Below are 17174 nucleotides of genomic sequence, written 5' to 3' on the forward strand. Positions count from 1 at the left end.
GCTGAGAATCTCTATTGAGTGTTATCAGTAATGGTGTGGACAGCCACTCACAAGGGATTAGGCAGAAAGCCCTCTACCATCATACTGAGGTTACCAAGCAGACAATAGTCATCAATCAACCCTGAACAGGAGTGTTTAGTTTAATGTAGATAGTCTCATGTCCCATATTCACATATGGTCATTCAAAACAAAACCAAAAGAAATCCTCCAAGATTGGCCACATGTCTCCTTGAAACTACAGGGATGTTGTTTTCTTTGCTCATCAGACATTTCCATCTATAATAACTTCAGCAAAGGACGCAAAAAGGACTGTTCAAAGGAAATCAAAGACCGTAGATTTAGTTTGATCATATACTGAACAAACCACTTCATCCTTTAGTCCTCCTTCTCTCACCTCCTTTTTTGGTGAAAAAGACAAAAACAGAAAATACATGAAAGAAAATTCTAAATATCAAGTATTATTATTATTATTATTATTATTATTATTATATTATGTAATATTATCATCATATTAGGATTATTATTAGCATTAATTAATTAGTATTCGCATCCAGTACATACTAATAGACCTAAATGCTGAGATCAATGATCTAAATGTCTACAACTGGAGGAAGGATGATATGACACTGAGAAAGGTAAAGAGAAATAGTGTCCCAAAGAGAAATCAGATCACCTCAAAGATAAAGGTAGCATTACTAAGGTTAATGGGCCCAGTGCTCAAGAAGTAAAAGAAGAGTCAAACTTAGCAGCTCAAGGAAGTTACATTAGTCATATAAACCAAAATAAGCCCTACTATGTAAATACATCTGTAAGAAACAAGAGTTCCAGTGCTTAAGCCAACTTGTACCAAGTTATGAACACTGATTTTTCAATGTTCTGTTTGCTCAGATTGTTAAATTTATATCTTAGAAACCAAAGTATGATTTATTGTTTTGCTGACTGATGACTTAAGAAAATGATAGAGAAATCATTAATGAGGTAGTTTGGGGGTGTTACAGACACATTTATTTTCAGAAAGGTGTTTGTTAAACACATATAATACTCCTGAGTCTAGGAAAACCAAAGACTGCTCCATAGGCAAATCCGTCCACACTTTTAACTTTGCTTCCTCTTCTAATTCCTGATGAGTACTTCAAACTGCCCCTGAGGATTCTGAAAGAATTCAGCTATTTGATAAAGGAAAGAGATTCATCATCTTCCACTTGGATAAAAGTGATGGGCAGGGCTTTCTAATGCTTGCCCAGACAAGAGGACAGGCAATTTCCTTCCTCCCTGAGAATACAGGCAATATTCACATAGAAGGAATAGAATGAAAGATACTTAGCCTAAATGAGAAGATTGATGGGAGATATAACTAGGGTCATCAAGGATCTAAAACACTGCCAAAGAATAAAGAGATTAATACTAAAAACTGGCATTTATACAGTGCTATTAAGTAATAATACTATCCTTACTTTGCAGATGAGTAAACTGAGGTTGGGAACAATTAAGTGATTTTTCCAGGCTCACAGATCTACTATGTGTTCAGAAGTCACCTCTGAACTCAGATCTATCCACTGTACCACTGGAGAGGAGCAGATCAATGAGAAGAAGTTTGCAAAGAAGCCAATTTAGATTTAATTTAAGCAAGCTTTCCCCCCTCTTATCAATTAGAATTATCCAAAAGTAGAATGAGTTGTGTCAAGAAGCATTGGTTCCCAGTACATAGAATTCCCAATCCCTCTATTTTGTCCGCCCGCATTTTGGATTTCCTTCACAGGCTAATTGTACACTATTTCAAAGTCCGACTCTTTTTGTACAGCAAAACAACTGTTTGGACATGTATCATATATTGTATTTAATTTACTTTAACATATTTAACATGTATTGGTCAACCTGCCATCTGGGAGGGTGGAGGAGGGGAAAAATTAGAACAAAAGGTTTGGCAATTGTTAATGTTGTAAAATTACCCACGCATGTATCTGGTAAATAAAAACTGTTAAAATTAAAAAAAAAAAAAAAAAGAAATTGATGTCTAAAAAAAAATAAAATAAAAAGTAGTAGTAGGTTCCTCATTCCCAGAGGTCTCTAAGCAAAAGTCAAATGATAACTTTTCAGGTGTCCTATAGAGAAAAGTCTATTCTCTAGGATTCTTTCAGGTAGACCATATAAGTTAATGCTGACAGCCACATTTAAGCTCCATGATTCTTATCACCAAGCCTCTGTCTTGGCTTTGTCAGTGAGCTCAATGATCTGTATAGGTAAGCCTGGGCTAGGGGATTACACCAACACTAAATCATGGGACAGGATTCTGTGACTTTCTGCAATAGGAGGGACCCCTCAGAAGATAATCCAGATACTAGAGAGCAGTAACATTCTACTTTGCTCCTTTGGGAGGGTTGGAAAAGCCAAACTTCAGGCTTTCAATTACAGGAGTTCAAGTGGGAGAAAACTCTTATATCCTCAAAATTCCTTGATTAAGTACTCACCAAGAATCAATTTTCTAATGGCGTCTGAAAATAAGTACTTCCTTATTTCCTCAGATACTTATTAGCTGGGTAACTTTAAGCAAATCATTAACCATTCCCTGCCTCAGTTCCTCTTCCATGAAAGAGATAAAATTCTAATACTCATCTCCCAGGCTCACTGTGTGGATAAAATAAGATAATATTCTTGGCATCCCCTGGACTTAAAGAATACTAACCATCAGAGGGGCATCAGTCAGGTGAGTAATACCACTCTACTTCTAAATGGCCTTATGGTTCACTGGCCATTGACCAACAGAACTTGACATTGAGGAAAAAGGGACTTCTAGGGACAACTCCAACTTACTTCTCAGGAACTATATCCTTGACTTCCCATATTCCTCCTTATCCATAGGCATTCTCTTATAGATGAAAATACCATTATTTCTTCCTGGGACAGCCAACTCAGCTGAAATCCCAGAACTAACCTTAAACATCATGTGCATCACATCCAATTATTCAGCAGTGCACTGTAATGAGCTCTCTGTGCAGAAATTAGAACACTGGGTAAGAAAGCCTTGCAGTCTGGAGTTATACCGAAACATTTCCTAATAACCTCTCGAGGAGAACCAGAAAGGAAGAGAAGAAATTCCCTTCTCTAGGTCTAGACAGACTTCTTTGGAAATCACCTTCCCTTAAAGGTTCTTCTCCCAGGGCTATTGCAGGAAGGTGATAATAAGGATGAAAGGGAGACTGGGTATCTGCCAACTCCATCTCCCTGCGTTACTGTCTATATTATGCTACCATCAACATTCTCAGTGCTGGTAAAAAAGGATTTTTTAAAATAAAGAGAGACAAGAGATTAAGAAACTGGCTAATAAACCACCATAAATTCAGTTTTCTAGCTTCATTATTCTCTCTTGCAAGATATAAATGATCTTTTGGGGGGATAATGATTAGTGACTTCTAACACATCTTCGGCAACTCAACATTTCTTCCTGCTCATCAGGGATGAGTCAGTAGGCACTTATCAGGGAGTAAAAAATGCCAATGGAGTGATTTTTTTTTATCTTGTGAGAATAGGAAAGAGACTTCTCTGCTTCATGTAGGTCAAGAAATCTTCAACTATCACCAAGTAAGAGCAATCCCTTAGCTTTCATTCACTTTCACCAAATGGAATTCAGAAAGATTTACCTCAATATGGAACCCAGTTTCCCAACTGCTACCTTACACCTGACTTAGCTTTTCCAGTGATTTTTAACTGGATCTCAAAATGAGTTCCCTTACCCTATTCCTGCCTGGCTAACTGAATGGTTTTGATGTATGTCTAAGCTATGAACTTCACATTTTATATGCCATTTCAGATAGGCAGATAAAAATTTTTGTGACCAGGGCAAAAGGTGAAAGAACTGGGAGAAAATGAAGCAATTCAGCCTCGATATTTTCAACAACAGCCACAAAAAAGATGCTTTGTTTTCTGAAACTGGAGCAGAAGCAATTTTCTAAATCCACAATATTTATATTGCCACATATAATGAAACAATAAATGAAAAACTGCTTCATTGTAGAGTTAAGACAATTGAAAAAGGCATATCCCCTCTTAGCCTACTTCTTTCATATAAATGGAAGTCTAATAAACCCCAGATCAGTAAACTGCAAAAGAAACTTTAGTCATGATTCAAATCATCTCTCAAATAAGGCACTTTCTCAATTCTTCTCTACCTTGTCTATATGTTTTATTTATTTGGTGGTGATGTTTCCTTCAAGGAAAATGGAAGCTCCTTGAAGGCAAGAATTGTTTCTTTTTTTGTTTGTTTGTTTCTTTGCTGAGGCAATTGGGGTTAAGTGACTTGTCCAGAGTAACACAGATAGGAAATGTTAAGTGTTTGAGGCCATATTTGAACTCAAATCCTCCTGACTTTAGGGCTGATGCTTGATTCACTGTGCCATCTAGCAAAGCCAAGAATTATTTCATTCTTGTGTTCCTATTCCTAGCTCTTCATAAGATACTTGGAACACAGTGGCTTTTAATAAATCCTTGTTGATGGAATATGGTTTGCATTGCTTCCCTTCTCAATGAGGGGAAGTAGAGAGGGAAGGGGAGAAATTTGTAATTGAAAATTTGAAAAAAAATGTTAAAAATTGTTTTTACATGTAAGTGGAGGAAAATATTAAATATATAATTTAAAAAATAAATCTTTGTTGAATGGAAATTAACTTGAAAAATAGGTATTTAATAAAAAGAAAGCAGACAAAGAGTGATGCTATAAGCAAATGAGGAAAACAAGGGATAGTCAGTCTCTTTCATATCTGTGGAGAAGGAAGGAATTTATGGCCAAAAAACAACTATACATTATAAAATGCAAAATGGATAATTTTTTTATATTAAATTTAAAAGGTTTTGTAAAAACAAACCAATACAGCCAAGATTAAAAGGGAAGCAGAAAACTGGAGGGGGGAAATTTTACATCCAAGGATCCTGATAAAGGCCTCATTTTTAAAAGATATAGAGAACTGACTAGAATTTATAAGGATACAAGCCATTCTCCAATTGGAAAATGGTCCAAGGATGTGAACAGACAATTTTCAGAAGAAATAAAGCCATTTCTAGTCATATGAAAAATGCTCTAAATCACTATTAATTAGAGAAATACAAATTAAGACAACTCTGAGGTATCACTTCACACCTCTCAAATGACAGGAAAAGATAATGACAAATAATAAAGGAGATATGGGAAAACTGGGAAATTAATGTAATTGGTGGAGTTGTGACCTAATTCAACCATTCTGGAGAGCCACTCGGAACTGTGCCCAAAGGGCTATCAAACTGTGCAAATGCTTTGATCCAGCAGTGTTATTACTGGGCTTATATCCCAAAGAGATCTTAAAGGAGGGAAAGGGACCTGTATGTGCAAGAATGTTTGTGGCAGCCCTCTTTGTAGTGGCCAGACACTGGAAAATTAGATGCCCATCATTTGGGGATTGGCTGAATAAATTATGGTTATATAAATGTAATGGAATATTATTGTTCTATTAAAAATGATAAGCAGGCTGATTTCAGAAAGACCTGGAGAGACTTACATGAATTGATGCTAAATGAAGTGAGTAGAACCAAGAGAACAGCAAGAACATGATGATCAATTCTTATGGATGCGGCTCTTTTTAACTGTGAGGTGATTTAAGCCAATTTCAATAGACTTGTGATGCAGAGAATTATCTGCATCTAGAGAGAGGACTCTGGGGACTGACTGTGGATCACAACATACCGCTGTCACCTTTGTTTTTGTAGTTGTTTGCTTGCTTGTTTTTTTTCCTTTCTCATTTTTCCCTTTTTTTCTAAATTTTCTTATGTAGCATGATAAATGTGAAAATATGCACAGAGAAATTGCCCATGTTTAAACTATGTATTGGATTATGTGCTATCTAGGGGAGGGAAGAGATAGGGAGGTAGGACAAAAAATTTGAAACACAAGGTTTTGCAAAGATGAATGTTGAAAATTATCTTTGCATATATTTTGAAAAGTAAGAAAGAAGGTATTTTTTTTAAAAAGAAAGTCAAGAAATGACTTTTGGGGAAAAAAATGACCTGAAATAGGTAAGGGGAATGGTGGAGAATGGGAAAGGAAAGAAAGGAAGGATGCTAAAAAGTATTTTGAGGATAAATTACTAATAACTATTTGGAGAGGGGAAATTTCATAACATTTAGTTTTTATTTTTCTCATAACCCTGAGACTAAGAGGGTATAGTGAGGAAAAGATTATGTCCCTCCCCCAGGTGATGGAGGGAAATGTTAGTATGTTTGCTGTTGCTATACTTTTGAAGTAAATATCCCTCTGTAAAAGCTAATTTGATTGTTAAATGGATTGTTAAATGGTGGTTAAATAGTGCTTAAATAGGATTGGAGTACTTGGGGCTCTAAAATTAGAGAGATACAGTCAGTGGGGGCTTGGCCGATGTTGGAGCCAAGTCCTCCTTGATTCTTTAAGAATACTGGGAAGGTACCCCCAGGGTGCAGGGTGAGGGCATGTGGAAATGTAACACCTGGTTTTCAGGCTGAAGGGGCCAGAATAGTGACTTCCATTCTGTCATCAAGCTAGACAAAAATTGAGAAGGGGGAAAACTGATGACTAAGGAGGCTGTGGGGAAGGAGGAATAGAAAGACGCTGCTGTGAATTGGTTCCAACATGCTGGAAAATAAACTGGAATGATGCAAATAAAACTACTCACCTGTTTATATCCTCTGACCTACTGAACATATAATCCGAGGAATTTATTGTCAGATAGAGCATACGCACATATACCAAACTTTCCAAAGGAAAATATGTGAAATCAGACCAAAAAAAAAAGCTGAAAAATAATATGTGTTTCTCCCTCCCCATGAGAAATGGTTCAACAAATTATAGGAGGGGTGGGGAGAATTGGCCCTGGGATTTCATCAGAATAGGGAGCACTGGAGAAATGACCTCCAATTCTATTAACCACTCAACAGCTGGATTCCTTTTTATAGGGGAATATTTAGTTCAAAGGTAATAACAGGAACAAATGTACAAATATCTCCCTCCAATATCTAGAGGGGACACAATTCTCTCTATCTCCTTCAGTGTCTGAGTTGTTTTCATTCAATTCACATTTTTCTAATTATTAGTGCTGTAGATTCTTTTTTAAACCTGCCCCATGAACCATGAAGAATAGCAATTATTCTGCAATATGTAATTAGGTATCATATATAAGCTATATAATATATTATATATCATGTATAAGATATAACATATATAACATTATATATACATATACATATATATACATACATATATACATACATACATATATATATATATATATATATATATATATATATATATAATTCTGATATTTTTTCAAGCTCTGTCCAAGATCACACTATTAAAATTGGGATTCAGACCGAAGTCCCATGAGCTCTTTCCTATTAATGAACAAGCATTTCTTAGGTGTCTCATCTGCACTCAGCAATATGCACTGTTAATAAAAGGAGAGAGAAAAGGAAGAAGAGGAGGAGGAGGATCTCCCATTCCTAAAAATCTGGTTAAAATAATATCTGTTCTTTCTTATAAGTCACCAAGAGCTCCCTATGAAAGTTCTACCACCCATCCAAAAATTATTTTCTTTTTAAAAATTATTTATTCATTCATTTATTTATTCTTAATACACATTGCTTTATGAATCATGTTGGGAGAGAAAAATTAGAGCAAAAGGGAAAACCTATGAGAGAGATTAAAAAAAAAACACAGAAAAAAGAAGTGAACATAGCATGTGTTGATTGACATTCAGTTTCTGTAGTTCTTTTTTGGATGCAGATGCCATTTTCTGTCCAAAGTTTATTGGGATTGCTTTGGATCACTGAACCACTGAGAAGACGAAGCCTTTCATAGTTGATCATCTCACATTCTTGCTATTATTGTGCACACTGTATTCCTGGTCCTGTTTGTTTCACTTACTATCAGTTCATGTAAATCTTTCCAGACCTTTCTAAAATCAGCTTGTTCATTTTTATAAAACAATAATATTCCATTACTTTCATAAACCACAACTTATTCAGCCATTCACTAACTGATGGGCATCTACTCATTTTCCAATTCTTTGCTACTGCAAAAAGAGCTGCCACAAACAATTTTGCACATGTGGGTCCTTTTCTCTCTTTTTTTATTTCTTTGGGATATAGGCCTAGTAGTGACATTGCTAGATCGAAAGGTATGCACAATTTTATAACCCTTTGTGCACAGGTCAAACTGTTCTCCAGAATGGCTGGATCTGTTCACTATTCCACCAACAACGCATTAGTGTCCCAGTTTTCCCACATTCCCTCCAACACCTATCATTATCTTTTCCTATCATCCTAGCCAATCCGAGAGGTGTGAGGTACTAGGAAGCAATCATTTTCAACAAAGTTGATCTTTGGCCTGCTCTGTCACTATCTCCACAGAATTTGAGTTAATATTCAATGGGATATATTCACAGGGACGATAGCCGGTCCTCCATTTCCCTTTGCTGGTACTGTTCCCCCAAACTGCAATGCTATCCCTTCCTTCCTCCACCTATCCAGATCCTAGCCATTGTCTTACCACTTGCTTGGAACTAGGGGACTAGGTGATATAGATGTCTACTTCTTTCCTAAATTTTCCATAAAATCTGTATCCCACAAGTTAGAATTTTACTAAATCCTCTTGGTATTCTCTACTTTATGCTAGGTCCTTTCTCTCCAAATACTAATACTATTAAGAATATTACACTTTGGGGATGCTAGGTGGTGCAGTGGATAGAGTACCAGCCTGAAGTCAGAAAGACCTGAGTTCAAATCTGGTCTCAGACACTTAATACTTCCTGGCTGTAAGACCCTGGGGAAGTCACTGAACCCCAATGCCTCAGCAAAAAAAAAAAAATAATAATAATAACAATTTTATATATATATATATATATATATATATATATATATATATATATATATATATATATATATATATATATATATATATACTTCTTTTCTGGGCACACAATAGGGACATAATAAAATATTTGTTGTGTACTCATTAGCCTGAACACAAGAAAACATTATTATCAACATAAGCTTTCTAGCTTTAAAGTCACAGAGCACAATACATGAGGTGGATGCTTACCTTTGGCACAATCTGTACTTTGAATAGTATATTCTGGAAGGAGTATCCATCACTAGCTTGTAGGAGAATGGCATCAGAGGTCCTGGCTGAGCCATCATGTGTATAATAGAGAAGGCCCCTGGCCAGGTCATCCAGCTGGAACTGATGGACAAGAGCCCCTGGATCACGTAGTGGCTGAAGGAGCTGTCCATAACTAGGGGCGTTTACCACTTCCACTACTACATCTTGTGGATTGTCATCATCCCGGATGTCCAGCAGCTGGGTAGTGATGGGGGCACTTTGTCCTGTGCTGATTCGAAGAGCTTCATTCTTCAGCAGATAAGGGGCCTGCAAAGGATTTATGGATTTATGAGTCAAAACGTCAAATGGAGAATATTGCTGGTTCAAGAGTGATGACCAAATAGATCACAAAGTGCCAAACCATGTTTCCCAGAAAAGTCTCAAGTGAGAGAGAAGACTGGATGGCTATCCTCATAGAATGGCCACCAAGCTTCCACCTGTACACTGGAAACTCAGAGGTTCCCCCAGATGGGTCAAATTTATAGCTTAAATATCAAGGGATATTCTATGAGCACATATTCTATTGGAATGAAACTGGTTCAGCTGCTTGAAATAACCTGTGAAGTGGGCTTCCCCACCAATCATATTAAGAGTTCTACCAAATGATGGAAGAAATGGCAAGTTTAGAAGTATGACTTTTGAAGGTAAGGAGATTCCATTTGGTCATTCAACATTATCTATTTCAAGAATTCTGAGTTAAAACTGATAAAATCATAAGTATTAATGGAAAAAAAGAAATCTCAGTAGTGAATGTACATATTTCCAAGCATCCTCTTCCTCATCCCAGGATCATTCCAGAAGAGGACATGTCCATTAAAGCTTCAGTAACAGCTCTTCACTCCATCATCACTCTCAATAACGTCCTATAGCTAGCTGCCTATCATTCTAGGAACAAGTACAAAATACCTTTCCAGGCTTTCTATACTTGCTCCCCAGAAGTGATCCATTTTAAGTCACTTTTTAAGTCCCAAATAAAATTTCACCTTCTACAGGAAGTCTTTTTTAATTTCTTAATTTTAGTGTTTTCCCTCTTTTATTATTTCCCATTTATACCATTATCTGGCTTGCTTCAAATATGTTTGTCTGCATGCTGCCTTCCCCATGAGATTGTAAGCTCCTTGAGAACAAGGACTGTTTTTCATTTCTTCTTGTATCTCCAGTATTTAGCATCATTTCTAACACCTAGCTCTAAATAAATATTTGTTGATTGACTAAAAGAGAATTTGAGGAGAATAGCAAAAATTGACATGCTATAGTTTCCCCTTAAAAGTATTACTTTTAGGCTTAATGATTGAAGTCATCGCAAAATTCATGGGTTTGCAATATTAGCACTTCAAGGGCAGTGCCTTTGTCCTCTCTGTAATTTGTTTCTCCCACAACACCTATTACAGGGTTCTCTTCACAGTGAGGCATATTTAGAAAACATTGACCATCACAAGAGGAAGACTAAGAAAGTGAGAGAGAAAAAAAATGGGATGAGGTTTATTGAATTATGGTAAGTGCTTTAATGCAATTAATTATCTCATAGAAGGAAAACCTCACTCCTCAGCTCCCTAGAGTAAAACTTGTGTTAAATAGGTCAGATTTCTACACAGCTGAGGATCTGACCCCTTAAGCTTCTCAAATACTTCAAGGATACATGTTTCAATCAGAATCAGAGAATCTCCTAATTGGAAAGAACTATAATTGGAAAGGTGAATGAACTTATCTAATACCTGATCACAATTTCCTGTACCATTTCACTGCCACGGCGCCATTGCAAATTATAATTTTTCTGTGACATAGTAGATGGTCATAGGGAGCTGGGGTGACCCACCATACTCATCATTTCTTGGCCAAACTGGTGATAAGTACCTTGATAACAAACTGACAAGTTCATCCCAGTGCCCGGACGTAGTGCTATATGAAAAAATATTAACCATAGAGAATGGGAATCTTTTTTAATGCATTATCTACATCCTGCCTTCTTATTCAGAATATATATTTTAAATGTTCACATTTTCTTACTTCCTTGGGATCAGATCACTATTATGAACCCCAAATATTTTATATTTGATAATACAGGCAATGCTGAGATCTACTGAGAGGTGTGTTTGATCCCATGATAAATGGTCTTGGTGATTTTTGAGTCCCTGAATCTTATTTTTATGATTTTTACATCTTTTCTTCTTACTTTTTACTTTTTGCTTCGATAAGTAGGCCTGCCTGTAGCAGTCATCCTTCCTCTATATAATTTGTTGCCTCTAATCTTCTATAGGCTGGAAAACCTGATAACAGCTTATTAGAATTTTGTGTTAAATAAGAGTAAACAGAGTCTGGGAGTAGGGAAGACAGGAGCTTGCCTAGTTTCCCCTTGAATAAGATATTTTAAAAGAAATATCTTTCCTCAATGATTTGGATGTGGATTAGTGTATTAATTTAATGGCTTCTGCTCAGATGCCATTTTGGTTTGCTTCTTTTTTTTTCTCTAATACATTTAAGATAGTTGTATACTTTGATCAGGCAAAATGTTACTATACTAATCATTCATTATCTCTCAGAATGTCCTAGACACCTACTAATCCATGGAGCAAATCTATGATAACTGGGTAAAAGTCTTTCATCTGGGAAGTAATGATTACTTTTGTCTACCCATACTGTCACACACACACACACACACACACAAAATCGATGATTACATGATTATGAACCTTTGATTTTCCTTTTATACTGGATTCAGTCACAATCCCCATAGGAAACAATCCAGAGCTTGGCTTAAATGAAATTCAGGATATCCTAAAAGCAGTCAACTTCACTGAACCTTGAGTGTGATAAAGAACTGCTAAGTGCCATTAGAAGTATATGTATGGGGGCAGCTAGGTGGCGCAGTGGATAGAGCACCAGCCCTGAATTCAGGAGGACCTGAGTTCAAATCTGGTCTCAGACACTTCCTAGCTGTGTGTATATGTATGGTGGGGAACTGGTAAGGGTGGCAGTGGAAGAAATAATGGTAGGAAAGAGTTTTTTCCCTCAGGATTATATATCAAGTGCTAGAAGAGATCTCTGAGGCTTTTTAATCTGGTAGCTAAGGGGTACAACAAAATCAGGAAAACTTAAGTTCAAATCCAACCTCAGGCATTTTATTTCTCTTTGTGTGCTAGAGTTTCCTTATCTATTAAAAAAAAAAAGAGAGAGGGAATAATAAAAGCATTTATCTCCCATGATAACATCGGTAGAGTATATTGCAAACTTTAAGGTACTGTGTAAATGCTAACTATTGTTATCTTTATTATCATAGGCCAGTCCCTTCATTTTAGAGTTGAGGGAACTGTTTAGAGTAATGCGTCAGTGGTAAGATTCAAACTCATGTTCTCTGACACTAAAACCAGGGTTCTTTCCCCTATCCTCCCCTAATTCAGTGTCTATCCATTTCAAGGGGATTCAGCAGTGATACCTACCTTCCATGAGTGGGCCATACTACTATTTCTCTAGTTCTCTGAATAAATAATAATGATAATGAATAAATAATAATAACAACAATGACAACAATATGCATGGGGTTCTACCTCCACCTGAGTTAAGAAACTTGATAAAATCATGTCCTAAAGTAAGAAGAAGGAGATAGGCCATCAAGCACCAGGCCTGGTGAACTCACCAGATATATTATAAAAAGTATGTTCTCTTCAGGGTTAACTCATGTCCTTAACATATTATAAACATGATCATAAGTGTTCTTTCAAGATGAGACTTAAATAATTAAAACAGTAAAAATCTCATCAAAAAGCCAAGGCCAGGAGCCAAGGAAAACATCAGTATCCTTTGAAACAGAAATATGTTATTTTCTTTACAACCTACTTTATTTAATCCAAATCTCTCTCTTAGAAATCACATGAGTCCTCCCCACCTCTACAAAATACACTCCCCATTAAAGTGGTATTAGTGCTGTCTGATGGATGCAGCATTACCACAGTCATGTGATGTGAAGCTTGGGGATTATCCATCTCCTAAAAGACCAGCTGGAAAAGTCCAAAGCTGATAGTTTCTGTGCACGGGAATGACCCTGGCAGACCATAACATAGGCAGCAGAGACCTTTAGCCAGTATTAAGACATAAAAGTGGAAATGGCCAAATTGATTTATGTGATGATGTCTCAGAGAAACTCCGAAGACTGCCAGAGAAAAAAGAGATCAAAAACCAGAAGCAATAAAAATCATTAACTCAGTAACCTCCTCTCCCCCAAATCCCATCTTTAGAAAATGTCACCCACATAAAACATTCTCACCAAATGGTATTAGAGTTTCTGGGAACACCAACTCCATATTTTAAAAGTACTTTGGGTTCCACTCAGGTCAGAAAGTTTTTTTCCTAGCACTAATCCTAATCCTTTGGCTCACTTAGTGGAAATTATTTTGTTAAAAACAGTGAAAAATGGAGGAAAAAACGTTGGCAATCTGAGAATGAGGTCCTTTGAGCTCATCTTTATATGAAAATTATGTCATATTTTAATGGCAGACATAAGAAATACCTTATCTTGGCTCAAAATCACATGATTTGAAATGTTTATGGAATAGATTTCAAATGAAATTAGTTTGCAACTAATTAATTATAATTTGATTACTATGTTATCCCTGACATGGACCAATTTTATGTCTGATCACCAGTCATTTTTGCAGTCACCAAGATCTTCTGTTAGAGTTTATAGTTGTTCCTGGGCTGTTCTTGCTTATTCTATGTTCATGTAATGACCTTTCATGTGCATGAGGCTCTATGAATTAAGCTTCTACCACAAATATTTATGCCAGATATATAAGTGCAATTTGTCAGAGATGAACTAGGAGAATATAATGCCTTTACTCTAAATTTTATAATATTCTCCTGCACTGATCTTAATGTTATGTTATAACCCTGTCTTTTATGCATACCATTGCCCTCTTCAAGCTATGGGAAAATCTGGCCTGTAAGCAAAAAATGATTTTTACACTTTTAAATAGCATTTTATTGCACAAGTTTTAAAACTGATTAAAGAAAAATACTCTGCTTGGGGCCCTACAAAAACAGGTGGCAATGTCATCTTCTTAAAATAGGCAAAACTGGAAAAACACCAATGAACTAGCATATTAGACTACAAACAAGTTACACCAAGCACACTTACACATATAAGGAAAGCCCATACTCATTTCCATCCACCCAACCCACCAAGCGTACCTCAACCCAACTTTAAAAGAAAAAAAAAACAGTAAAAAAGGTGATGCTGGGGAATAAAAATAGCACTGGAGTGATATTCAGGACACTTGGGTTCTAGTTCCACTTCTTCTACTCTGTAGGTAATTCCAGGACCTAACATGAGGTCATTTCTGGTTCTCTGTGTCCCCATCTATAAAGAGAAAGTCTTGGGCTAAGAATTCTTAACAATTTTGAATTTTGGATTCCTTTGGCAGACTAGTGAATCCCATTGAGAGAAATGATTTCTAATTTGGGGAGATTCAGATTTCCCCTTTTCTTTTTTCTTCATTTTAAGACCTCAGTCTCTGAAGATTGAGCTAACCTTCTCCTCTATCCAGACCCCATCCAAGTATGGTAGCCATTGTGTTCTATAGATTGCCCAAGGCTAGGAGTAATTTAAGATTAAGTAATTTAATTAAATTTGAGGTCTACTCCTAATTGTAATATTCATTTTCACATTAACTATTAACCAATTAGACTTGATTGCCCAACCTCTGGAACACTCCACTTTCTTTTTTTTTTTTTTTTTTTTTAAATTCATTTTTCCAAATTATCCCCTCTCTCCCTCCACTCCCTCCCCCCCCCCATGGCAGGTAATCCCATATATTTTACATGTGTTACAATATAACCTAGATACAATATATGTGTGTAAATACCATTTTCTTGTTGCACATTAAGTATTAGCTTCCGAAGGTATAAGTTACCTGGGTAGATAGACAGTAGTGCTAACAATTTACATTCACTTCCCAGTGTGGAACACTCCACTTTCAAAGGAGCATATAAATTGTGAGCTACTGCCATATTTGTCTTTGGTCTAAAAGAGAGATGGCCAAATAATTATTCTTTTATTAAAATGATGGCTTATTAATAACATGATTAAATTACCCAGAAATTATGCTTCTCAAACCTTTTAAAATATCACATTATGGACCCTTTCTCCAAATAATGTTATTTTAAAATGCATACCAAGATACATAGAACTACAAAGGAAACCAATCTTACTAATATAGATTTGTCAAGATAATCAAAAAACAAGTTAAAAGATTCTGGATTGGACAAGACGAATCTCATGAAACAGTACATCATATGGAATCCCCTAGTAGCAGAGCCACTGATGTCTGATATCTTGCAAGTTCAGAAGAGTTAACAATAATAACTATTAATATCAGTCAAGTTCTGCAAAGCTACGTCTAGAATACTTAGTATAAAGTTAGCACTGATAGTAGAAACCCCAGGCTACAAGTGAAGTTTTATTATATCATTTGGTACTCATAATCCCTTTGGGAGAGGCGGGGTGGGTTTGTACAAAAAAACTGAGCTCAGGCAGGTGAATGGTCAAGGGCAGAATGGAAAATCCAAGATTTCTGATTTTGACTTGAGCGCTAGTTTTGTTTTCCTCCTTACAGTAATGCAAATTATCCCCACTATCCTTTTCCTTGGGGAAAAAAATGAAGGCAGCAGGAATTTTGGTATAATCCTTTATGATCTCCTTGATAGAAATTTTGCTTTGCCCTTGCGGTTTCCCAAGCAAACCGATTTAAGAAATCTAGATTAAGGTTTTATCATTACCTGTGTGGAAAACGCTTGGACATTGATCAGTTGTGGTTCAGAGAAGAATTGCTGGTCACTGACTCTCAGGGAAAAATGGCCTTTCCTAAACAAATATCCAAAAAAAGAAACAAAAATTATAAAGATAGTCTTTGAACAAGATCATAATGAATCTATTTGTGTTGTACAAGCCAGGATTTGGATTAAAAATTAATTATGGAATGAATGAGTTAGAGAGAAGTTAGGGGTGGAGATTGGGGAGAAAGCGACATGGAAAGTTGAACTCCATATTGGGAAACTTTCACTATTAGTAAGGGGCAATATATGATTCATCTTAGGAAACTGCCTGGCCATAGAGCAACTAAGTCACATAGTAGTTATGTACAGTGTTGGGCACTGTTGTTGACTTGGAGCAGGGTAGCCTTCCTAACCCCAAGGTGAATCTCAGTCCATTATACCAAAGCTTCTTCTACTATAAGTCATGACTTTATATGGGGTTGCATAACTGAGTGTGAAAGCTGTGAGATTATGATTTTATTGTCAGTAAGTGTTTGATTTGTAAACCTATGGTCTCATAAAAATTTCTCAGATGAAAAGGGGTCACAAGTGGAAAAATTTTAGGAAGCCTTTCACTATACCTCACTCTCTCCTTGTGATAAGTCTATTAGAAATTAAAGCCTAAGAAAGACTCATAATTACCCAAGATGAAGTAACCATGAAAATATTGCCCACAATTAAACCATTTGATTGCCTAACACTGTATAACATTCCAGTTTCTTACATTGTTTCTAAAATTCATAAGGAGAATATAATGGAATGTTATTGTGTAATAAGAAATGATTAAACAAACAATTTTAGAGAACACTAGGAAGGCTTCTTTCTATGCAAATAGATGTAGAGAAAAACAAGCAAAACTAGGAACAATTTATACCATCATTACTTTAAAGAAGAAATATTACTTTGAAAGATTTTAAAACTCAGATCAACAAACTGAAAAATAAGTCCAAAAGAAATGAAGAAAAAGCATGTTACTTACTTCCTGACAGAAAAATGAGGAACTTAAAATGCAGAGAAATATGGTTTTAGATCTGGTTAACCTGGTTAATGTGGAATTTGTTTTGTCAGATTATGCATGCAAATATTGAAGGATTGGGGGGTTTGGGTTTATTTATTTGTTTTCTCACTTAAAATCTCTTTTCACCTGAGAAATTTTATGTGATCCCAGATTTATAGGTATATAAAATAGGGATACAAATCAAATATTTGCTGG

At 36.0% G+C, this 17174-nt stretch overlaps 1 protein-coding gene across 1 annotated transcript in view; it reads right to left on the reverse strand.

Annotated features, from left to right (window-relative positions):
- The window catches only part of FRAS1 (Fraser extracellular matrix complex subunit 1), a 488324-nt gene that overhangs the window by 165751 nt on the left and 305399 nt on the right, over positions 1-17174 (reverse strand). The window contains exons 27-28 of the mRNA XM_074276760.1: positions 15926-16010; positions 9095-9421 (exon numbers count right to left, since the gene is read on the reverse strand). Coding sequence (XP_074132861.1) covers positions 9095-9421; positions 15926-16010 — 412 coding nt within the window. The remainder of the gene's footprint in view (positions 1-9094; positions 9422-15925; positions 16011-17174) is intronic.

This window comes from Sminthopsis crassicaudata, chromosome 6, assembly GCF_048593235.1.
Source record: "Sminthopsis crassicaudata isolate SCR6 chromosome 6, ASM4859323v1, whole genome shotgun sequence".
Classification (NCBI taxonomy): domain Eukaryota; kingdom Metazoa; phylum Chordata; class Mammalia; order Dasyuromorphia; family Dasyuridae; genus Sminthopsis; species Sminthopsis crassicaudata.